This window comes from Caretta caretta, chromosome 4 (genome assembly GCF_965140235.1).
Source record: "Caretta caretta isolate rCarCar2 chromosome 4, rCarCar1.hap1, whole genome shotgun sequence".
Taxonomy (NCBI): Eukaryota; Metazoa; Chordata; order Testudines; family Cheloniidae; genus Caretta; species Caretta caretta.
The window spans coordinates 117583771-117608516 of record NC_134209.1 but is presented as its reverse complement, the minus strand read 5'-3'; the positions used below and the strand labels follow the sequence as shown (position 1 = coordinate 117608516).

The window sequence follows — 24746 nt, the reverse complement described above, 5'->3', positions numbered from 1 at the left end:
TTCACTTTCTCATATATACAAAGAAATGCAACATCAACTCCATCCTCAAGCAACTTTATTTCTAACTCCCCATTTATTTCAGGATTCTGTTCAAATTTGTCCTCTCATTATTAAAAGCTATCATGGAGTTGCTAAAAGATCCTCTCTATTTCCCCCTAGTGCTCTGGTTGTCTAACACTGGCCTCCTTTCTGTCCAATCAGAAAATCTTGTTCCATTTGGTGTGAAAGCCTTCTTTCCTCTTATTATCTGGAAAAGCCTTCCTGTGGTTTTTCACTTCATTGACTCTCCCACTCATTTCATATCTCACATTTCCTCCTTGACTATACCTGTCAAATGCTCTCTCTTTCTGACATTATTGAGTACTGTATGTGTATTATTTACAATAACTCTGAAGAATTTTTGGATACCATTTATGTGATTAAAAACATTAAACTACAATGCAATTACATTTTGCATAACACATAGGATTGCCAACATTGTATTTCAAAAATAAGATACCGTTTTCTTAGCACCCCAGCCTACCCATCCTACCAAATATTATTATAATAATCATTAATAATAATTAATAAGCTGTACTTACTTATATTCGCCAGGGGTATTTCTTGCTGCTTTTTTGCAGCACTCAGCAACTCTTGATCTTGTTGTACAGAGATGAAACAATAAGGGATGTCGCTTGTAATAAGGGACTGTTGGTAATCCTAGTAACACACTACTCTGTGTAATATGATGCAGATACTTTGTCCACTAGGTTATGTTGCCTTTACATAATTTATATAGTCTTAAATTAGCCTCAGGAAGTCTCCCTTATTATTTTCTGAATACAATAGAAACATACTGGGCCAAATACTACTCTCAGTATATTTTTGCAATCTAACCCAGCTGACAGTAAAGTCATGTGGGAAACTAAAAGTAGAATATTGCCCTGTAAGAATGGTCTCAGAGGCATATATGTACTGAAGTGGAAACCTCAGGTATACTACCAAGGACAGAATTTGGTCTAAATATTATTTCCCAGTTCATACCGAAGCATATGTGAATGCAGAATTTCATACATGTCAACTTTAATGTACTGTGCTTTCCTTTTTGAACAAAAAAATTGTTTAAATATCATCCAAAAAGTAGTCTGTATTTAAATGAAACAGATAATTTGGGGTTAAATTCTACCCTGAAAACTGTACCATGGATGTCAAGAAAGAGCACTATTTCAGGTTGTTTCAAGGCTGACAGTGGCTGGCTCTGCACCAAATAATTTTTATATCATTATCCAAAATGCAATCAGCATGGGGCTCTTTTTTCGTATAGCCAACTGTTTTGTTTAAGATTGGGAGTGTGGGTGGCTAGGGGAAAGAGGAGGAAAGGAAGACATTTTAGGCCAAATATATGCACTTTCCAAACACAGATCAGTGGCCAGAATTTGGCAGAACAAGTTTCAGTGGACACTGTGTCCAGGAACTCTGAATCTTACAATATGCTCAACAGTAGCCACATAGCTATCTGTGAAAGAAAGTGACATCAGCCTTACCTCATTTATGTAATAAATGCATGGCAGTATATTATTCTGATCTGTGGAACATTAAAAGATTAAACTAAATGGTATATTGTATAAGAGGTAATTTTCTTCCTGGTGTGAGAGGGATATCTTGAAGATGCATAATAATTCTATGGGGACTATATCTAGTAATATGACCAGTGTGATCCTGTAATGTTACTAATGACAAAAACAAGCCCTGTGCTGCTGTGGAGTCTTTGTTAGGATTTATGTTAGTCAACTTTTAGATTGATTTAAAAAAATTTATTTTAACTGTATATGATCCACATTTTTCTACTGGAACATATGTGCCCATGCTCAGGAATGAATATTGTCCCTTGGGGACAGATGGATTTATACTTTTCTTGCTCTCACTGCAATCCTGTGTATCGCCAGTTTGTTTGGGGATGTTGTAAGAGAGCTTGTAGCATTTTGTGGTATGTATGCATGTGAGACATATTTCTCGACTGTTTTATAGGCTCCTGATGACAATAACAGTGTCTTGACAGAGTTCATAACTCACATAACTTACTGGCAGCCTGTAAATGAGCCATTGTTTGAGGTGGGGTTTCTACACAAACACGAAAGGACTTCAAATGGTGTTTGTTTCAAGTACCTTGAATTGTGAGTAACCACTTTCTACAGAATAACTCACAGGACCTTGTGGCAGGTCAAACAAAACAGAAAACCACATCCATGGAGTGAATTTGTTAGTTAACTAAGATCCAAGTTACCCGGGAAAGAATTTTCTGTAGTATCTGGCTGATGAATCTTGCCCATATGCTCAGGGTTTAGCTGATCGCCATATTTGGGGTCGGGAAGGAATTTTCCTCCAGGGCAGATTGGAAGGCCCTGGAGGTTTTTCGCCTTCCTCTGTAGCATGGGGCACGGGTCACTTGCTGGAGGATTCTCTGCTCCTTGAGGTCTTCAAACTACAATTTGAGGACTTCAATAGCACAGATATAGGTGTGAGGTCTTTTTTAGGAGTGGTGGGTGAAATTCTGTGGCCTGCATTGTGCAGGAGGTCAGACTAGATGATCATAATGGTCCCTTCTGGCCTAAATATCTATGAATCTATGAATCTATGAATCTTTCCTTGCCCGAGATGTTTTTCCCCACTCCTCTCAAATAGGGTGATAGAATCATAGATGACTAGGGGTGAGAGAGATGTCAGGAGGTCATCTAGTCCAACCCCTGGCTCAAAGGCTTAAGGTATTGTTTCTGGAACAGCAAAATACTGGTCCAGGAGGGGTCACCCTCCTAAAATCTAAAAAGGTTGGTATACTCTATTAAAAGAATCATTCTGTGTTTGACAGCCAGAACAAAGTATCTTGAGTAAAAACCAACTGTTAAAAAGGTAGGCAACTACCTGGTTGAAAACTGGCCATGTGTTTGAATCTTGAATATCTAATAACTTTCCCAATATCAGAGCCGGTGTTTTACACCTAGAAAACCAAAGGAGGATATATGCATAGTTCACAGAACACATGGGTCTTCCTATTTTAAATTGTTCTAATATGTATTTTTCTACAAGTGGGGGAATCAATTAAAATTATTTTGTATGCAAAATTAAAGTGCAGTTCTAGTAGGAAAAGTGACTATAAAAATGGCATTATGGATTTCCAGGTGTGGTTTTGTCATTTATTTATTTCCATTTCAAGTGTTTTCAGCTTTCACAAATAAAAAGTGACACAAGTACTCCTTTTCTTTTTACAAATAAAAAGGTATTTTTAATAGTCAACTTTGCAAGCGCCATCTAGGATCTGAGATTAAAGCCGGATACTTTGCTCCTAGTGCATCATCATCAGTAATAAAGGTTATTAGGCTTTTGGTTACACCTATACAGGTCCCTTGTCTTCAAATTATGTCCTACTCACTCCTGTGCCACCCCAGTGCCTCCATAGCGTGGCATGAATTTAACAACTTAGAATTTAGTAAATAATTCTAGTAAATAACTGATAATGTATAAGAAGAATAAGATCCCGCTCACACCTTGTCAGCTGTATTGTCTCTGCAGGCTAACAAGAGTGAAAAGCAACAATAACTTGTTTTGTCACCAAACTATTTTTGTCAGTAGATATGACCTGCATACACAAACGAAGCAGATCTCTTGGGTAAGACACTGCTTCACGTAGTCACTTTTCCAAATGAAGGTGCTCTTTAAGAGTGCGTAGGTCTGTAAAGCAAAAAATAATTACAATGTTTGATGTTGCCTGGTCAGTACCCAGATTCCCTACAAACCCAGTCCTGTATAGTAGCTCTTGGTCTAACTTTAGTCATTTGTTTGTATAGTTCATGAATCTTTTATATCGTACTAAGCATCTTCGTATCTGTCCTACTTTCTAGACTTCGGGATACAATTGCCAGGAACAGTCTAACATCTTTAAATCTCTGTCAGAATGAGAACCACACCAGCAATGGCCAAAATGCTAATTTCTCTTTAATTGGAAACACTTGAGCACTGATAAGAATGAAAATGACTCCTTTGTTCTGAAAGGGATTCTTACAGGTTTCCCAATGAGACTGTTTTTTTTTTTTTTAATCTGATTCTCCTTCACTTCTCTTCTTAGACAGATCAATAGGCAGATGAAACAGACAGATAGATTAATAGGTGGATGAATAGACAAATAATAGTACCATATCCCAATCAGAACCCTTTTGTTAGACTTTTGAAACCACAAAATAGTTTTGGAAAATTCTTATTGGAGAGATTACTGAATGATAAGGTGCCCAGCAATTTGTCAGAGTGGAACAAACCACTTTACAGCATTCACAGGAACATATGAGCAACTCTGTTTTAATGGTGATGAGACATTTCCTAGAATATGACAGGTTTCAGAGTAGCAGCCGTGTTAGTCTGTATTCACAAAAAGAAAAGGAGTACTAGTGGCACCTTAGAGACTAACCAATTTATTTGAGCATGAGCTTTCGTGAGCTGCAGCTCACTTCATCGGATGCATTCAGTGAGCTGTAGCTCACGAAAGCTTATGCTCAAATAAATTGGTTAGTCTCTAAGGTGCCACTAGTACTCCTTTTCTTTTTCCTAGAATATGATGAGCCTGAAACAATTTGAAGTTTAGTACTGTTGGTTACTGCCCTACTGGAAAGAGCTGATTTGAGATCATTAAATTGCAGGTAGGCAGTGCCTCCAGAGTGTAAGGTAGGAATGTGAGTGTGTGGTGATGACAGTAGACTTTGCTCAATACCTGCGTCTATATATATTGTAGGTTTCAGTGGATACCTGGTTGATCCCTTCACTCTATTGTCTGGGAAGGAAGAAGTGGTAAGTAAAAGCCACTCAGACAAACTCTCCTTTTTAAAAAACTTTACCTTAGTTTGCAAGTCAGAATCACCACAGAATTCTTTTGCAGCTCACATGAGATAGCAGCAACTAGAGCTCATAAAGGGACGTGGAATTGTACAATGCAGTGTAATTCAGTTCTTAATCTTTTCAGCTTTTGTCCTTTAATTTGTACTCACAATATTTTAAAACAGAGGATAGAAATGTACACATTGTGGAGAAATGTATACATTGTGGCACAATAAGTATTTTTAGAAAGACACTATATTTTTTATTGTCAAATCCTAAAAAGGAACTAAAAGTTATTTTAATAGTGGTAAAGAGTAAGAATTAACTCAGCTATCTATAGCCTGTGGAAAGTATTGTCTGAACCTTTTATTTGGTGAGATTTTAAAATACAGCACAGTGAAGAGTAGTATCCAATAGTGGGGAAAAAAGTCTAGAATGTAATAAATAAAGCATTATTTAAAGATATCCCTTTGCATTTCACTTTGTTAGTATAAATAATAGTGTAATGTCTATGTGCAGCACTGTTGCAGTATCAGGCGATTTGTCAAGGATACATTGTCTTATGCTAATTCAGTTTAATATACTGAGGTAAAAGGAATACATTAGTCTAATATAGTTAGCTGAACTAATGTGACAGGAAACAGAAGTCCACGGATATCAGAAGAACTTTTATTAGCGGCTCTTCTATTAGATCAGTAAGCCTTTTAATATCATTACTTTTTCCTTTCTTGAGATTCTTTACTATGTGCTTCAGGTTAAGTACTGGTAGGTGCCTGTTTTATTTTCATTGTTTATTATTAAGATTTTTTTTTTTTGCCATTTTTAAGAATTGTAACTTGTTTTATTTAAGTATCTTTCTGCCAGGTAGTTCATTGAAGTCTTTTATACGATAGTTGGTGTGGTTATTGCCGTTAGAGAGCAGCATCTCTGTTTGTTCGTGAGTTGATGGGTTATTACTGGGGATTTGCTTTATTTCTGCACTGGCTTAGACATTCATTTTATTTATTATTTCATGTTATCTATGTTTTAGTTTTGACATGCTTTAGATTCTATTTTGTGAGGCAACCAGAGGCCCAAGGGCTCAATATAATTGAAAAAATATATCATTATTTAGCATCCATTCACATCTATGAAGAGATGTTTAGAGGTTTTACATTGTGGCTAGATTCTGATCCCTTTATTCATGCCAATAGTCCTACCAAAGTCACTGTTGCTAAAGCAAAGAAGAAACTTGTTCCTAGCGAGTTTGAGTCATTGTTTGCATGTATTTAAATTATTACCTGTTCTATCACGCTTATGGGAATGGGGCAGCAAAGTGACAGACTCTTGGACCAGATCCACAGCTAATATAAATGGGTATCGCTTCAATAAAGTTAATGGAGCTACACCGATTTACGCTGTCTGACAATCTGGCCCCCTCTGTCTTTACAAGTCTTAACTTTTATCTCAGATTATACATTTTAAAGAAATATTCAATATTTATTCAGAGTGTATGCTGACAAGGGTTAATGCATACTTGCTACTAAGATGTTTAGGTGATGAAATAGTATTGATTCACATAGTTAGCACTGAATATCAGACTAGCTGTAAAAAATGCCATTTTTAAAACTAAAAATCTATACAGCATGGTGAGTGACTATAAAGTATTGTGTATATGTAGAAAAGTTAAAAAAAAGAGGATACTTAGAAGAAAGCGTGAACAGCCTGCATGAAACAGATTTTCCATATCTTGCCTTGGAAACAATATGAAAGACCTGGAAAGAATTTACATGTATGATAGTCTAGCTGTTCATTGTGTTTATTAATAATTGCATATGAAGGTAGTGGTACTTTCTCTACAGAGAAAGCCCCTTTCCCCCCCCTCCACACCAGCATTTCATCTCAATTTTACTTTATCCCGTTCCCCTGTAATTTTGATTTCTCTAAACCTTACTGCTTTCCAGTACTTGTTTCAAGTACAACTTGCCCTTTCACTGTACTGTCATGGATGGAAAGGTACAAACAATGCTTTGTAGACACATGGCAATTGGTAGTTTATATCTCCTTGTGTTAAGTCCAGCAAAATAAATAGACTTGTGACTGCTTTTACTGTAGAATTGAAAACTACTGAAAGTTTAGCTCTACCACACAGAAAATGTGGAAGCGGTTTAATGAGACACTTGGCAGTGTAATACAGGATAATTCCATGGTGCCTAGTGCTGCTCAAGTTATTCATCAGAGAGTTGAATTTTTGTGATTGTGGCACTGTAAGTTTCCATGCAAACTGTGGGCTCAGCCTTTGCTGGCATATGCCAATGGGCCACTCGTATTTCAATGTTGGTTTAAAATATTCCACTTTTTGTTCTGATGCTCTATAGGGTGACCAGATATCCTGATTTTATAGGGACAGTCCCGATTTTGGGAGCTTTTTCTTATATGGGCACCTATTCCTCCCCACCTCCGTCCTGATTTTTTACATTTGCTATCTGGTCACCCTAATGCTCTATGCTCTTTAAGGAAGGGACTTTGCCTTCGTTTATATTTGGAAAGCAATTAGCACACAGTGGGCACAACCGGAAGCAAGAGTTACAACTATAGGATCATATGCTTATGACTTGTGAGGATATATTGCAAGATTCACTGAGACAGATTGGATCACAGCTTGCATCAGCATTAGATTTCATACCTTGGAAATATTACTTTCATACATTGTGCAAAGAATCTTTTTTGACATATTACTTTAAAAAAGAAATCTTTTCCATTTCAGTGCTTGCATCATTGTAGGTGGGAGCCTCTCAAAGTAGCACTGAAAATCATGACTAAAGTAAATTACTATGTTAAGGACGGTGGAATTGATTCTCCATTCCCTTACCCTTTTTATAGGCATTTGTACCTGTGCAAAACAGATATAAACTGCTACTATTTTGATGTGGTGATGGAGGTGTTCACTGACTTTACACAGGTGTAAATAACATAAGGGCCAAGGAAGTGGACGATGAGGCCCTATGACACTAGGTTTCAGCTTCTCTGCAGTGTCCACTTTTTCTTTGAAATATTGTTTCCAAAGCTTCAGTGCTTACCCTTGGGGAAGACAGTAAACTTGGAAGTGAATATTGCAGTGATAGTATTTACATTCTGCATCTGAATGAGAAAAGACCTTTATTAAATCAACTTGTGGGTAGCTGTGGGCCAGAATTCTGTTAATCAGCCTGTCTGGTGGCTGAAAGTTACTTGCTCAGATGCTTTCTGTTTCACTTAGCTAGAGGTTAGGGATGGGGGAAGTGTACATCTTTTGGTAACACTTAAGAAGTCCAGCCTCTACATGATTCTATTTTCAGAGACCCTTGATAACATCAGGCAGTCAGAGTTGGCTGCTACTGTAATATTCTTCCTGGAAACAGCTGCTGAGGGCAGTTACTTCAAGGAATTAGGGTATTCAGGTTGTATTCTCCATCTTGGACATTGATCAGACATCAAATTTAATATTTTTATGTATATATTTAGCTATATAGCACCTCTCCTCTGCCACCTTCTCCCTCCTTCACTCCTCCCGACCCCAACTTGCTCAATGTGCTTCAGGATAATGAAATAATAACATAAAAAAGCAATAATAAAAATAAATGATGTACCTGTGGAACTCCAGACACCTTAGTGTTATGAGGCATCCTCATTATGAAAATGTGTTCTGCCAAATTCTTGATCTTCGAAGATTTCTTGTTTAGTGGGATGAAAGAGGTTGTTCACCAAGTGGAGTTTTCAACCCTTCATGCCTCTGGAGATCACCCCAGTCTCATTTTCATGTTACCTCAGTAATAGGGGAGGCCGAATCCTTGAGTTACTCCTTGAATTTGGATATAGCAAAACAGTTTTAAATGTATTTTGTAGGCGATAGGACCTGTGATGGGTGGTGAAAACAAGCTGCCAGTCCAACCCTAAACCTAGATTTAAGACACTTTTTTTAATGTTTGCAATTAAATTTTAGAGGGCTGCTATTGCTAAGCAATTTTGTTGCAAGCTGTTTTAATGCTGAAGTTAACATATACTAATGCAGCTTGTCTAACAGGACTGGGTTGTTCTGACATGCATGGGACTATGAGAATGGCTCCAGGCAAATGAAAACACACTGTTCAAACAGCAAGAGTGTTTTTTCCAGCTGTGTAAAGATCATTTTCTGTGTGCCCTCCGAGTTGCTATGTCTACACTACTGTTAAAACTTGACTAATAACAAAACGTGTAAAGGCACAGTTGTTGCTATCAGGATATTACCATAATTTTCCTGAACAGTGTGGGAGGAGGAGAACGTTTTCCTTATGAATGTCATGATACTATGCTATAGAACGGTTTCAGAGTAACAGCCGTGTTAGTCTGTATTCGCAAAAAGAAAAGGAGTACTTGTGGCACCTTAGAGACTAACCAAATTTTTTGAGCATAAGCTTTCGTGAGCTACAGCTCACTTCATCGGATGCATACTGCGGAAAATACAGAAGATGTTTGTTTTTATACACACAAATCATGAAAAAATGGGTGTTTATCACTACAAAAGGTTTTCTCTCCCCCCACCCCACTCTGCTGCTGGTAATAGCTTATGTAAAGTGATCACTCTCCTTACAATGTGTATGATAATCAAGGTGGGCCATTTCCAGCACAAATCCAGGTTTTCTCTCCCCCCCTGCACACACACACAAACCCACTCTCCTGTTGGCTATAGAAGGCGGTGACTGTCTGTGACTTTCTCCCTCAGCCATGGTTGAACACAAATAGCCCTTGAAGGAGGGATTGGAAACTGACTCTCCTCCCTCCCACATGAGTGCCCTAGCTACTGGGCTATCAAGACATTCTCATTATCTCTCTGGCCCAATGACCACTTAATTATTTATACAAAGTGAAATAGTTTCAACAGGAGCAATTGCGTGACACCTACCCCTTAGCCCAGTGGTTAGTACACTCCCCAGGGAGACAGGGGAACTGGGGGAACAGGCAGAGTGGGGACTTGAACATGGTTTTCCTGCATCCTTGATGAGTGCTCTAACAACTGGGATATTGAATAGAAGGGGGGAAGAAGCACCACCATCTCCTCCTCTGATGTGGGCCCTGATCTGGACCAGATCTGGCTCTATAGGCAGTATAGGCAGGGGAACATCTAGTTTCAGACTCCAGCCAGGGTTTATATGTGAGCTTGGTGCTGAGCCTCAGGGCAGAGGTGGCTTTACACGTGTCCACCAGCAGAAATTTAGGCACCCAGAGAACTTTGCTGGCATAAATTTAGACAGCTAAAGAATTTAGGCACTTACAGGGTGAGGGGGCAACTCCACAGGGGTTTTGAGGATCTGATTTCTGGATTTAGGCACCTAAATCCCTTTGTAGATCTATCCCTGAGTTGTATAATGGCTCAGAGCAGGTCTATACAATACAGAACTTAAAATTCCAGTGGCCTCCACAGCTTTGTCCATGTTAATAATCTCATTAGTGTTACCACAGTTGGAGATGAATTGATGGTAGCAGCCAAGTGATATTTTTAGCAAATATTTCCTACATACATAGCCTTTAGAGAACAACTTTCTGGAATATCCTTACTTTGTAAAGGGCCTGGTCAAAGGAAAGGCTCAAACGTGAGCAATATTTAGCCATTTTTTTGCTAGAAGGGCTCTACCATGGTTCTTTTCTTATATCCATGCTATAATTGTAACTGCCCAGTGCTTAATTTGTGTCAGGACCAAGCCCTGGCACCTCTAGGCTTGGCAGTTCATAGCCCTGGCACCTCTGGGCTTGTTCCATCAGTTATTAATGTAAAAAATTGTTGAGTCCCTGCACCTAATTGCTTATGCCCCGGCACCTCTTTCATTACAAATTAAGCGTGGTGGTAACTGTCTGTACAGATGTTTATAACACTGAAGCTTTATTTACATGCAGTAATTTAGCCTTTGTTAAAAACAGCTGTCAGCAACAGATGTGGCTGAACCAATGCTAAAAACAGTTAAACTGCAGGTGAAGACAAGACCCAACCCTGATCAGCACCCGGAGTATAGGAATGTGCCTGAATGGCACAAATGGGCCCTATGATTTGGCTTCTAAAATAAACATCCTGGAAAGATTAATGGAAATGGAGAAAGCAGGGTTGTAATTCTCATATATTCAGCCAACACTAAAAATAGCAGGTCCCTCTTCAGATCCATACATTGGAATACTATTTCAGGACTACAATTACACAGTTAAGCACCAGAAAATAGAAAAAAAGTTACAGCAGTAATTTAAGTTGTTTTCTACAGAAGGCAAAATGAATGAAGAATTAAAACAACCTGTAAACTTAAACTTTAGAAAGTGTGACATTCTTTGCTTCAGTAGCAGCCAAAACTAAATACATTTACAAATAGGGAGAGGAAATCATATTCTCTGCTTCTTTTTCAACCCCAGCTGCTAGTCAAATTTCGGGGTCTTGAGGCTGTTCCAGTTGGACGTAGAAATCGATGGAGTCTGGTATTCTCGTTGTGCAATCTTATTTATTTACAAGGAATGTACAAAGTCCTCCTTTTCTGATTGCAGGAGGAACCAAGGACAAAAGAAGTTCCTTAGCGTACTGCTCCAAAGCCTCTTTATCCAACAAACCTGAGGCTTTCTCTCTAGCTTTTCCCAGGTCACACCATACTCACAGGATATTGCTTGGCTTTCTTGCTTTTTACCTCTGCTACTCTTTTTGTTCTTTTGTGTTCTCAGTTTGTATGTGTTGTGCCTTCCTTCAGCTCCCGACCATTTTGCGCGCACACACACCTGGTTACAATACCCCGTGGAATCCCCCGGTCCACATGGTACTCGTTTCTGGGCAGACTTTATTGGCCTTGTTTTAGACTTTGTGGCCCCTTAAATGTCTCTACAATGCTCTTAAATGAAGGCTTTGTTCACACATCCGTTTGAATGAGGTTTTAACTCAGCCCATAACAAGCATTCACTCAGCTCATAACACCCCTCAGCTCCATTTTACTCATCCTCCCAATGAGGCCTAAAATGGTGCTATCCAATAACCCATTCCAAATAGGAAGAAAACAAATAATTTAACACAAATTATTACAAATGATACAAGCGTAGCTATTTACATAATCCTTGGGATAGACCCTAGACAGGCCTGTCCCAAATAAATGAAGTGGCATACAGAATGCAGTTGGGTCCCAAGACTAAATCCAAGCATAACTATTTACAGTGTCTTTCTGTCAGAGTAGTTTCACTTCACCAACATAAAATTTTATTCCCACCCAAATCTGTTAGGGGGCTTTTTTCTCCATGGATTTCCTTTCAGTGTGCTCCTGAGGTGTGTCATTTGTTTCTGTGGAACTGCTGGCAGTGACAGTCCCTGCCCATTCTGTCTGGGTATGGGACTCATTACTGTCACAACATTCCCAGCCTCAGTATCCACAGTTACATTCTCCAATTTGGAGAGTAACCTTGCTGAAATCCTATCTCCCTTATATTGCCTTCGATGGTCCTTCTGGATAACTTTGGGTTTAGTCCTGGGATCCAACTGTATCCTGTATTCCACTTTGTTTATTTGGGACAGTACTCTATAGGGTCCATCCCAAGGCTTATCCAGTTTAGGGGTCCTACCTTTCTTCTAGGAATGTGGAACCAGACTAGGTCCTTGCTTCTAAAAGATTCTCTATATGCCATGATGCCACAGAAGCTTTTCATTTTATCAGAGGCTATCCTCAAATTTTCTCCAGCAAAAGTGTGAGTTTTTTCAGTTTTGGGTTCCATTCCCTTTGTTCCTTTTCAGGAACTCCATACTAGAGGTTTGCCGGGGTCCATAGATCATGCCCAAACATGGGGAACACTTTTTGTACTCTCATTGCTATTTTGTATGCCATCAAAAGGAATCAGAGTAACAGCTGTGTTAGTCTGTATTCACAAAAAGAAAAGGAGTACTTGTGGCACCTTAGAGACTAACAAATTTATTTGAGCATAAGCTTTTGTAAGCAACATCATCATGCATCCGATGAAGTGAGCTGTAGCTCACGAAAGCTTATGCTCAGATAAATTGGTTAGTCTCTAAGGTGCCACAAGTACTCCTTTTCTTTTATCAAAAGGAATGGAATATGCTGGGCCCAGTCCCTTTGGTGGTGATCTACAAATGTAGCCAGCTGAACCTCCAAAGTCCTATTGATCCCTCCACCATCCCATCAGATTGTGGGTTTGCTTTTGTGGATGCCTAGAATCTCACAAACCTGTTGAAACACTTTGGATTCCAAGTTTCTCCCTTGCTCTGTAAGCCCTGGTCTACACTAGGACTTTAGGTCGAATTTAGCAGCGTTAAATCGATGTAAACCTGCACCCGTCCACACAATGAAGCCCTTTATTTCGACTTAAAGGGCTCTTAAAATCGATTTCCTTACTCCACCCCTGACAAGTGGATTAGCGCTTAAATCGACGTTGCCGGCTCGAATTTGGGGTACTGTGGACACAATTCGATGGTATTGGCCTCCGGGAGCTATCCCAGAGTGCTCCATTATGACCGCTCTGGACAGCACTCTCAACTCAGATGCACTGGCCAGGTAGACAGGAAACGAACCGCGAACTTTTGAATCTCATTTCCTGTTTGGCCAGCGTGGCAAGCTGCAGGTGACCATGCAGAGCTCATCAGCACAGGTGACCATGATGGAGTCCCAGAATCTCAAAAGAGCTCCAGCATGGACCGAACGGGAGGAACGGGATCTGATCGCTGTTTGGGGAGAGGAATCCGTGCTATCAGAACTCCGTTCCAGTTTTCGAAATGCCAAAACCTTTGTGAAAATCTCCCAGGGCATGAAGGACAGAGGCCATAACAGGGACCCGAAGCAGTGCCGCGTGAAACTGAAGGAGCTGAGGCAAGCCTACCAGAAAACCAGAGAGGCGAACAGCCACTCTGGGTCAGAGCCCCAAACATGCCGCTTCTATGATGACCTGCATGCCATTTTAGGGGGTTCAGCCACCACTACCCCAGCCGTGTTGTTTGACTCCTTCAATGGAGATGGAGGCAATACGGAAGCAGGTTTTGGGGACGAAGAAGATGATGATGAGGAGGAGGTTGTAGATAGCTCACAGCAAGCAAGCGGAGAAACCAGTTTTCCCGACAGCCAGGAACTGTTTCTCACCCTAGACCTGGAGCCAGTACCCCCCGAACCCACCCAAGGCTGCCTCCTGGACCCAGCAGGCGGAGAAGGGACCTCTGGTGAGTGTACCTTTTAAAATACTATACATGGTTTAAAAGCAAGCATGTGAAAGGATTACTTTGCCCTGGCATTTGCGGTTCTCCTAGATGTAGTCCTAAAGCCTTTGCAAAAGGTTTCTGGGGAGGGCAGCCTTATTGCGTCCTTCATGGTAGGACACTTTACCACTCCAGGCCAGTAACACGTACTCGGGAATCATTGTACAACACAGCATTGCAGTGTATGTTTGCTGGCGTTCAAACAACATCTGTTCTTTATCTCTCTGTGTTATCCTCAGGAGAGTGAGATATCATTCATGGTCACCTGGTTGAAATAGAGTGCTTTTCTTCAGGGGACACTCAGAGGAGCCCATTCCTGCTGGGCTGTTTGCCTGTGGCTAAACAGAAATGTTCCCCGCTGTTAGCCACAGGGAGGGGGGAAGGTTGAGGGGGTAGTCACGCGGTGGGAGGAGGCAAAATGCGACCTTGTAACGAAAGCACATGTGCTATGTATGTAATGTTAACAGCAAGGTTTACCCTGAAAGAGTGTAGCCACTGTTTTATAAAATGTGTCTTTTTAAATACCGCTGTCCCTTTTTTTTCTCCACCAGCTGCATGTGTTTCAATGATCACAGGATCTTCGCCTTCCCAGAGGCTAGTGAAGCTTAGAAAGAAAAAAAAACGCACTCGCGATGAAATGTTCTCCGAGCTCATGCTGTCCTCCCACACTGACAGAGCACAGACGAATGCGTGGAGGCAAATAATGTCAGAGTGCAGGAAAGCACAAAATGACCGGGAGGAAAGGTGGCGGGCTGAAGAGAGTAAGTGGCGGGCTGAAGAGAGTAAGTGGCGGGCTGAAGACAGGGCTGAAGCTCAAATGTGGCGGCAGCGTGATGAGAGGAGGCAGGATTCAATGCTGAGGCTGCTGCAGGACCAAACCAGTATGCTCCAGTGTATGGTTGAGCTGCAGCAAAGGCAGCTGGAGCACAGACTGCCACTGCTGCCCCTCTGTAACCAACCGCCCTCCTCCCCAAGTTCCATAGCCTCCACACCCAGACGCCCAAGAACGCGGTGGGGGGGCCTCCGGCCAACCAGCCACTCCACCACAGAGGATTGCCCAAAAAAAAGAAGGCTGTCATTCAATAAATTTTAAAGTTGTAAACTTTTAAAGTGCTGTGCTTAAAGTGCTGTGTGGCATTTTCCTTCCCTCCTCCACCACCCCTCCTGGGCTACCTTGGTAGTCATCCCCCTATTTGTGTGATGAATGAATAAAGAATACATGAATGTGAAGCAACAATGACTTTATTGCCTCTGCAAGCGGTGATTGAAGGGAGGAGGGGCGGGTGGTTAGCTTACAGGGAAGTAGAGTGAACCAAGGGGCGGGGGGTTTCATCAAGGAGAAACAAACAGAACTTTCACACCGTAGCCTGGCCAGTCATGAAACTGGTTTTCAAAGCTTCTCTGATGCGTACCGCGCCCTCCTGTACTCTTCTAACCGCCCTGGTGTCTGGCTGCGCGTAACCAGCAGCCAGGCGATTTGCCTCAACCTCCCACCCCGCCATAAACGTCTCCCCCTTACTCTCACAGATATTGTGGAGCACACAGCAAGCAGTAATAACAGTGGGAATATTGGTTTCGCTGAGGTCTAAGCGAGTCAGTAAACTGCGCCAGCGCGCCTTTAAACGTCCAAATGCACATTCTACCACCATTCTACACTTGCTCAGCCTGTAGTTGAACAGCTCCTGACTACTGTCCAGGCTGCCTGTGTACGGCTTCATGAGCCATGGCATTAAGGGGTAGGCTGGGTCCCCAAGGATACATACAGGCATTTCAACATCCCCAACAGTTATTTTCTGGTCTGGGAATAAAGTCCCTTCCTGCAGCTTTTGAAACAGACCAGAGTTCCTGAAGATGCGAGCATCATGCACCTTTCCCGGCCATCCCACGTTGATGTTGGTGAAACGTCCCTTGTGATCCACCAGAGCTTGCAGCACTATTGAAAAGTACCCCTTGCGGTTTATGTACTCGGCGGCTTGGTGCTCCGGTGCCAATATAGGGATATGGGTTCCGTCTATAGCCCCACCACAGTTAGGGAATCCCATTGCAGCAAAGCCATCCACTATGACCTGCACATTTCCCAGGGTCACTACCCTTGATATCAGCAGATCTTTGATTGCGTGGGCTACTTGCATCACAGCAGCCCCCACAGTAGATTTGCCCACTCCAAATTGATTCCCAACTGACCGGTAGCTGTCTGGCGTTGCAAGCTTCCACAGGGCTATCGCCACTCGCTTCTCAACTGTGAGGGCTGCTCTCATCTTGGTATTCATGTGCCTCAGGGCAGGGGAAAGCAAGTCACAAAGTTCCATGAAAGTGCCCTTACGCATGCAAAAGTTTCGCAGCCACTGGGAATCGTCCCAGACCTGCAACACTATGCGGTCCCACCAGTCTGTGCTTGTTTCCCGAGCCCAGAATCGGAGTTCCACAGCATGAACCTGCCCCATTAGCACCATGATGCATGCATTGGCAGGGCCCATGCTTTCAGAGAAATCTGTGTCCATGTCCTGATCACTCACGTGACCGCGCTGACGTCGCCTCCTCGCCCAGTATCGCTTTGCCAGGTTCTAGTGCTGCATATACTGCTGGATAATGCGTGTGGTGTTTAATGTGCTCCTAATTGCCAAAGTGAGCTGAGCGGTCTCCATGCTTGCCTTGGTATGGCGTCCACACAGAAAAAAGGCGCGGAACGATTGTCTGCCGTTGCTCTGACGGAGGGAGGGGCGACTGACGACACGGCTTACAGGGTTGGCTTCAGGGAGCTAAAATCAACAAAGGGGGTGCCTGTACATCAAGGAGTATTTCAGGCAGGACTGCACGGAGGGTTCCAATAAGAAATGGTGCACCTAAGTTATCGTTCTTATTGGAACAAGGAGGTTAGCCTGGCCTCTGATTGATACATGGCTAGATTTACCTCGCTGCACCTTCTCTGTGAGTGACTGCAGTGTGATCTAGAGGAATGAGTCCCCTAGACAGGGGAGGAGGCAAATGAGTACAAAACAAATCTGGTCTATTTCTTGTTCTGAGCCACTCCATCTATCTTTTACATCTTTGGCTGGCAGCAGACGGTGCAGAAGGACTGCATGCCATCCACATCTCATGGCTGCTCGGCAGAAGATGGTACAGTACGACTGCTAGCCATCCCCATCTCTTGCCTGCCTGGCAGAAGATGGTACAGTACGACTGCTAGCAGTCCGTATCGCCTGCCCGCTCACCATAAGACGGTTCAATAGGACTGACTGCAGGACTAAAGAGAATGACCTGGTCAAGTCACTCCAAATTTAGTCCCTGCACCCATGTCTGCCCAGGCACTCCCAGCCGACGTGGCCAGGAGCACCTCGGACATGACGATGACGGCTACCAGTCTTACTGTACCGTCTGCTGCCACAAGGCAAGGGGTTGCTGCTACTGTGTAGCAATGCCGTACCGCGTCTGCCAGCACCCAGGAGACATAGGGTGACGGTTACCTGAGCGGGCTCCATGCTTGCAGTGGTATGGCGTCTGCACAGGTAACTCAGGAAAAAAGGCGCGAAATGATTGTCTGCCCTTACTTTCACGGAGGGAGGGAGGGAACGGGGGCCTGACGATATGTACCCAGAACCACCCGCGACAATGTTTTAGCCCCATCAGGCATTGGGATCTCAACCCAGAATTCCAATGGGCAGCGGAGACTGCGGGAACTGTGGGATAGCTACCCACAGTGCAACGCTCCGGAAGTCGACTCTAGCCTCGGTACTGTGGAAGCGCTCCGCCGAGTTAATGCACTTAATGCACTTAGAGCATTTTCTGTGGGGACACACACACTCGAATATATAAAACCGATTTCTAAAAAACCGACTTCTATAAATTCAACCTTATTCCGTAGTGTAGACATACCCTAACTCACTCGGGATCCAAATCTAGTGAATACCTTCACTAAGACCCCTGCTACCATCACAAGCTCTTGATTTCTTATTGGATATACCTCAGGTCATTTTTTGAAATCATCTCTAGCTACCAGCAAATATTGTTTGCCCACCTCTGTCTCAGGCAACAGCATAAGAGCATCAATCGCAATACTCTGGACTGGTGCACCCCACAAGATCCTGCTGCAAAGGGGCTCTCCCAGTTTTAGGGGGACCCTTCTTTGTAAAGCAAGCATCACCTTTCCTGCACCAACTTTTTATGTCCTGCCTTCATTTTACCCCATAGAAATTTTCTCTTAGCTTGGCTAAGGTTTTGCAAATCCAAAATGTCCAGCAGTATTAAGATCATGACACACTGAAAAAGAAGGTTCTGATGTTATATCTGGTATAAACAGCTGTGTCCATCACCTGCTGTTTTCTCCCACCTTCTAGACAATATTTCGTATTTAAATTCCAGGCTTTCCCCGTGACCAGGAAGCTTTAATGGTGATAATAATATGGGAGGAGACCACATTCCAGGGTGGCTGTGTTTGCCCGTTGATTTTCTAATTACACACTATCATGAGATCAGAATCCTCTCTTTGGGAAGTTTTTAGTTTGTCCTGGGTTCCATTCCTGCAACCCTATCCCCATTGTTCCAGAGGATAAATTGGGAACACTGGGCACTTCTGCAAATTAGAGGAAGAGAGGCAGACCTGTTCCATTGAGCAACTAATTCCTTGCTCTCCTACTTGGGGCAGTGTTTTCAAATTAGTCTCCCAACAAGGCTATCTGGACAAGGCAGGAACATTACTATGCCTATGGCCACATCTGCGTGTGAGTGTGAAATCTTAACACTGCAGTTTTTCCAACCACCTAACAAGCTGTCCCAAAGACTTCCTGGATCTAAAGAGCCATTGCAGGGAAGCGTTGGTTGGTCCTGACCATAATCTTCCTCCCATACAAATAGTGAGGAAAACATTGTGTAGATTTAACTGCTGCTGGAGTTCCTTTTGGTTGGTGTAGTAATTTCTCTCTGGGGAACATAGATTTTTGCTATAATAAGTTACCACCCGCTCAAGTCCCTTATGTTCTTGTGTCAATATTTTCCTCAAATCATAAGCACTAGCATCTGTGTCCAATAGAAAGGGGGTTTTGAAACATGAATAGGCCAAGAAAGGCACCATCACAAGAGGCTTTTCACCTCTGAAAATGCTACATCACACTGCTGACCACTGAAATGGTTTCCTTTTCTCACGCAGTCTATGCAGTGGTTTTGCAATAGTTGGAAACCGACAAATGAACTTTCTGTAATAGGAGCAGATCTCTAGAAAGGTACTGTCTGGGGAGTTGGGTAGCCTTTTTAGCATCTCTGGTCTAATAACCATTATGTCTGAGTCTGTGTTAACTATCCCTATACACATCACGGATTGTAATATGCACTCGATAGCCAAACTCCTCTTACTGTTGTTTAGATCTGGGCTATGAAGCCAAAACTCTGGTCTGATCTTTGTACCTCCATAAGCTTTGCTCCTTCAACTTGGTGTCACCTGTTTCCTAGTCCAGGAGAGAGGCTTTCACTAGACACTTTAGACACTCTGTCTTGACCTGCCTTAAATTTATAATAATCCTTCTTTTTGGGCCAGTTTTGTCACAGTACCAGAATTTAACTGACCTATTTTTGGATTATTGGCCATTTCCCCTTTTTTACAAACCACATATGTCATTTGTTCTAATCATTCAATATTGTCATGTACCAGATTTATATTCCCTCTTTCATCATATAGATTGGATTCAGAGCTGTACTTACAGGGCTAATGACAATCAGTTTCCATCTTCCTCACTAGCAGCTGCTTTCTCTTCTGGTGCACCATTGAAAGAAAAGCTTCAAGTTCAATGGGAAAATTTCACAGCCTCTTGGAGGGTCTTTGGTCTCCTTTTGCTGATCTTGATCAGCAAGTCCAAGTCCAGTTGAACATCTACAAATTGGTCCAATGCCAGTGTATCCTGGAAGGCCTCTGTAATATCTGGTATGCCAAGAACACAAGTCTCCACAGATACCCTGCCAGTTCAGGTAAGGGTTCTTTCCCTCTCCTTCCAGCTCCTAGCTGTGCCCTGGTCAGCTAAGATGATGGCTAGATCCAAACAACAAGTCAAAAGTTTGGGTAAGTGTGACATTATTGACATAAGCTGGGACTGTATAGATCATGGTTGCAACCAAAGTCCTGTAGTGGCACCAAATCTTGTATGAAGGGAGTCAAATAAGGTGTCTAAGACAAGGTTATGGTTTGCTGGTTATGATTATGCTGTCTATATGTGTGTATCATTTTTGTAGTTAAAGTTATGAATACTGACTGTATTTCAAATTTATGCTATGCTTCTCGGTGACACCCGGATAAGTTGGTGTCAGCTCTGCCTAGCCTGATTGATGACCCATTAAGGACCATCAGCTATACAATTGACCCATTGAGAGAAGGCTTGTGACTCAGCAAGGTATGCAGGGACATGCCTATTGACAGAACTCTGAGGTTCTCACACGGCATGAGAATATAAAAAGCTGCTGCAGCTCCTCCATCTTGTCTTCAATCCTGCTTCTTACCTCTGGAGAACTTTGCTACGCTGAAGTCACTGAACAAAGTACTGATGACCCATCCCAGCACTGGATGTACTCCAGAGACTTGATTTGAACCTGCAGTTTATTCTATCACTGCTGCAAGCCTGAACCAAGAACTTTGCCATTACTGTATATAATTGATTCCATTTAACCAATTCTAGCTCTCATCTGTGTCTTTTTCCTTTTATGAATAAACCTTTAGATTTTAGATTCTAAAGGATTGGCAACAGCGTGATTTGTGGGGTAAGATCTGATTGTATATTGACCTGGGTCTGGGGCTTGGTGCTTTGGGATCAAGAGAACCTTTTTTCTTTTCCTGGGGTATTAGTTTTCATAACCATTTGTTCCCGTAACGAGTGGCACTGGTGGTGATACTGGGAAACTGGAGTGTCTAAGGGAATTGCTTGTGTGACTTGTGGTTAGCCAGTGGGGTAGCACCAAAGTCGTCTCTGTTTGGCTGGTTTGGTTTGCCTTGGTGTGCATAGAAACCCCAGCCTTGGGCTGTAACTGCCCTGCTTTAAGCAATTTGTCCTGAATTGGCACTCTCAGTTGGGTCCCGCCAGAAGCAGCATCGTTACAGTGACGTAGTCGTGCTAGGATCCACAGAACCAGGTCAATTAAGCTTTGGGTCAAAACCCAAAGCTATCCAAATTTGAATTTTGGTATTGAGAGTTTTGTTGGTTAAAGAGCAGTTGCAACGGGTGAGCAAACAGCATATGAGGGCCTTGGCAAAAAAGCCCCGGAAAATTTGTGTTCAGAAAAGGGGATAAGCTTTAGAAAGAAAGCTACAAACCAAGAACTGAGAAATCTGTTAACGGCCAGTGATCAGGAGGCAGGAGCACAGCCCTTACCTGATGCTACAGAAGCTGCAGAAGCAAGTGGAATGCAAAAGGCAGCAAACAAATGGCAACTTGAGCATGAACAGAAACTAGAGAAATTCAATGGGTGAGAAAGCAAAGGATTGCTGCTGAGGAGAGGGTTCACCAGCTGTGACAAGAAACTGCCAGAATTCAGTTGGAAGTCAAAAAAGCAATCAAGAAACTGTATCCTCTTGAAATTTCAGTTTATAACAATGTTTGTATGTTATATTGCTCTGACCAGGGGGAGGAGGTGGGAAATAGCTGCTTGTCTGTGGAAAAAAGCAGTTTGTCTGTGAATGAAGTTTCTGAATATCTGTCTAATGTCTCAGAAGTGAATCTGGAATTAGATCAAGCACAGAACTCATTGGTCAGGACAATGTTTCTCAGGAGCACATTAAAGTGGATGGTCAAGTGGAAGCTCAACTGAGGAAGGAAAGGGTAGATTTTTGATGGGTAATGTATTATAGGCTAGTACAGCTTATAAAAGTAAACCTGAAAAGGGTAACTGGACTATAAGGTGGATAGAAAGCTGGCTAGATTGTCGGGCTCAATGGGTAATGATCAATGGCTCCATGTCTAGTTGGCAGCCGGTATCAAGAGGAGTGCCCCAAGGGTTGGTCCTGGGGCCGGTTTTGTTCAATATCTTCATAAATGATCTGGAGGATGGTGTGGATTGCACCCTCAGCAAGTTTGCCGATGACACTAAACTGGGAGGAGAGATAGATACGCTGGAGGGTAGGGATAGGATACAGAGGGCCCTAGACAAATTGGAGGATTGGGTCAAAAGAAATCTGATGAGGTTCAACAAGGACAAGTGCAGAGTCCTGCACTTAGGACAGAAGAATCCAATGCACCGCTACAGACTAGGGATCGAATGGCTCGGCAGCAGTTCTGCAGAAAAGGACCTAGGGGTCGAGAAGCTGTGGATGAGAAGCTGGATATGAGTCAACAGTGTGCCCTTGTTGTCAAGAAGGCCAATGGCATTTTGGGATGTATAAGTAGGGGCATTGCCAGCAGATCGAGGGACGTGATAGTTCCCCTCTATTCGACACTGGTGAGGCCTCATCTGGAGTACTGTGTCCAGTTTTGGGCCCCACACTACAAGAAGGATGTGGAAAAATTGGAAAGAGTCCAGCGGAGGGCAACAAAAATGATTAGGGGACTGGAACACATGACTTATGAGGAGAGGCTGAGGGAACTGGGGATGTTTAGTCTACGTAAGAGAAGAATGAGAGGGGATTTGATAGCTGCTTTTAACTACCTGAAAGGGGGTTCCAAAGAGGATGGCTCTAGACTGTTCCCGGTGGTAGCAGATGACAGAACAAGGAGTAATGGTCTCAAGTTGCAGTGGGGGAGATTTAGGTTGGATATTAGGAAAAACTTTTTCACTAGGAGGGTGGTGAAACACTAGAATGCGTTACCTAGGAAGTCTCCTTCCTTAGAAGTTTTTAAGGTCAGGCTTGACAAAGCCCTGGCTGGGATGATTTAATTGGGGATTGGTCCTGCTTTGAGCAGGGGGTTGGACTAGATGACCTCCTGAGGTCCCTTCCAACCCTGATATTCTATGATTCTATGTTTCTATGATTTGCTGGAAGTAGCTGAGTGTAGTGAGAAGAGCAGCAGTTTATCTGTTGGGAGTGGCAATGTGCCTGGTAAGGAAAGTTTGGATGAGCCTAGGCAGCCTTGTGAGCTGATGGCTTTGTCCAGTCAGCAGTTTGGGAAGGCAAGGATAGTGGAAGATGAGTGTCCCTATAATTTACCTGTTACCTGTGTGGAGAATTGTGACAGTGAAGGATATGTGCCTGTGTCTGTCAGGGGTATTGACTTGCTTATGGAGGGAGCTACCCCGGTCTCCAAGCAGTTGTCTGTGAACAGCCCTGTGTGCTGGGACAAGGGAAATGAGATCCCAGGCTGTGTGTCTGGTAAAGGAGAATGACAGGTTTCAGAGGAACAGCCGTGTTAGTCTGTATTCGCAAAAAGAAAAGGAGTACTTGTGGCACCTTAGAGACTAACCAATTTATTTGAGCATGAGCTTTCGTGAGCTACAGCTCACTTCATCAGATGTTTACCGTGGAAACTGTAAACATCTGATGAAGTGAGCTGTAGCTCACGAAAGCTCATGCTCAAATAAATTGGTTAGTCTCTAAGGTGCCACAAGTACTCCTTTTCTTTTTGGTAAAGGAGAATGTGTCTCTGGCTCTTCTTTGTCTGTGGAGCAGACAGAAGGTGCCTTTCAGCCTGTGATTGCTGAGAATAGTGCAGTTGTCTCAGAGTTAGTTCTGGATTCAACTAAAGCCCAGGAAGGGAATGGTCCTAAGTTTGTGTCCCCTCGGGAAAATGGCATGCAACTCGGTTGCATCCAGTTAGTGTCTATGCAAAATCCCAGAAACCAGACAATTCTGGTGCTTGTATTTTGCCTGTTGCTAATGTGTGGCTGGGAAAGGGTGTAGCAACTCTGTTTAATCAGGGTAATACCCTAACCAGGGCACAAGGAGGTCAGAAAGGTGATTTAATTGTGTTACCTACTGATGGTGTGGAAACTGGTAGCAAGAAGGAAAAGATTCCTGAGCTTGTGTGTGGCAAAGGGAAGGAGAATGCCTCTAACCTTTTATCTAGGAAGTCTAGAAGTTTGCCTGAAAGGGGATTGTGAAGGAATCCGCCTGATGGGCCAGAGTTGATTCTGGATGTAAGTGAGACCCAGAAAGAGTCTGTTGTTGCTCAGAGAAGTGTTCCTTTAGAGCAAGCCCTAGGTGAAGAGGGTAAAGGCAGAATTTCTGTGAGGGTTGAATTGCTGCTTAGAAAAGCTCCTGGGGAAAGGAATCCTCATGGTAGTCTGTGCAAGCAGTTTACTGCAACTGAAGGGTGTGAAAGTGATGTGATCAAGAAAGTTTCAGTTCCTAACAGCCAGAAATTTTCTGTTGTGAATGGATCCACATGTGTGAATGACTTTCCTTTTGAAAGATCCAGTGTGGATCTTTGAGAAGGTCTCAGATGGAGTGAAAGCTGTTAAGAAAGTTGAACAGTCCTATAAGGAAGTGGCTGTGTTTGGCCAGCTTGTTGGGGAGACAAGGTTGTGGAGAGAGGAATGTCTCCATGCTGATTCTGTAAGTGGACAGTCTGTGTCTCAGGTTTAGAGGGAAGACTGGGTTGCTGAGTCTGCAGAGCAGAACAGCTGTGCAGTTAATCTCTCGAGAATGCAGGGGATGGCAGGTAAACTCTCATCTCTAGACACTTTGGATATGACTTGTCGTCTCTCAGTGAACTTAACATCTAATTCCATGTGGAATCAGAGGTTGGTAAGGGAAGGACAACAGAACGTTGAGTCTAGCTTGTCAGTGAAAATG

The 24746-nt window shown here is 42.8% G+C and overlaps 2 protein-coding genes across 5 annotated transcripts in view; both read left to right on the top strand.

Moving 5' to 3' along the window:
- The first annotated feature begins 4642 nt into the window (after positions 1-4642).
- Positions 4643-24746, top strand: part of SLC34A2 (solute carrier family 34 member 2) — a 53196-nt gene continuing 33092 nt past the window's right edge. The window contains exons 1-2 of one of the 4 annotated variants that reach the window (XM_075127993.1): positions 4643-4664; positions 4757-4812. Coding sequence is in view for 1 of the 4 variants with exons in the window: in XM_075127992.1 (XP_074984093.1) it covers positions 19961-20002 (42 nt within the window). In the remaining 3 variants the exon portion in view is untranslated. Of the gene's footprint in view, positions 4665-4714; positions 4813-5489; positions 5535-19775; positions 20003-24746 lie in introns of those variants that run through there. The other 3 variants (XM_075127992.1, XM_048848687.2, XM_075127994.1) reach the window with 3 other exon arrangements.
- On the top strand, positions 12901-15157 carry LOC125636102 (uncharacterized). Its single transcript, XM_048848688.2, has 2 exons — positions 12901-14011; positions 14599-15157. The coding sequence occupies exons 1-2, from the start codon at positions 13429-13431 to the stop codon at positions 15138-15140; spliced, it is 1125 nt and encodes a 374-aa protein (XP_048704645.2). The 5' UTR covers positions 12901-13428; the 3' UTR covers positions 15141-15157.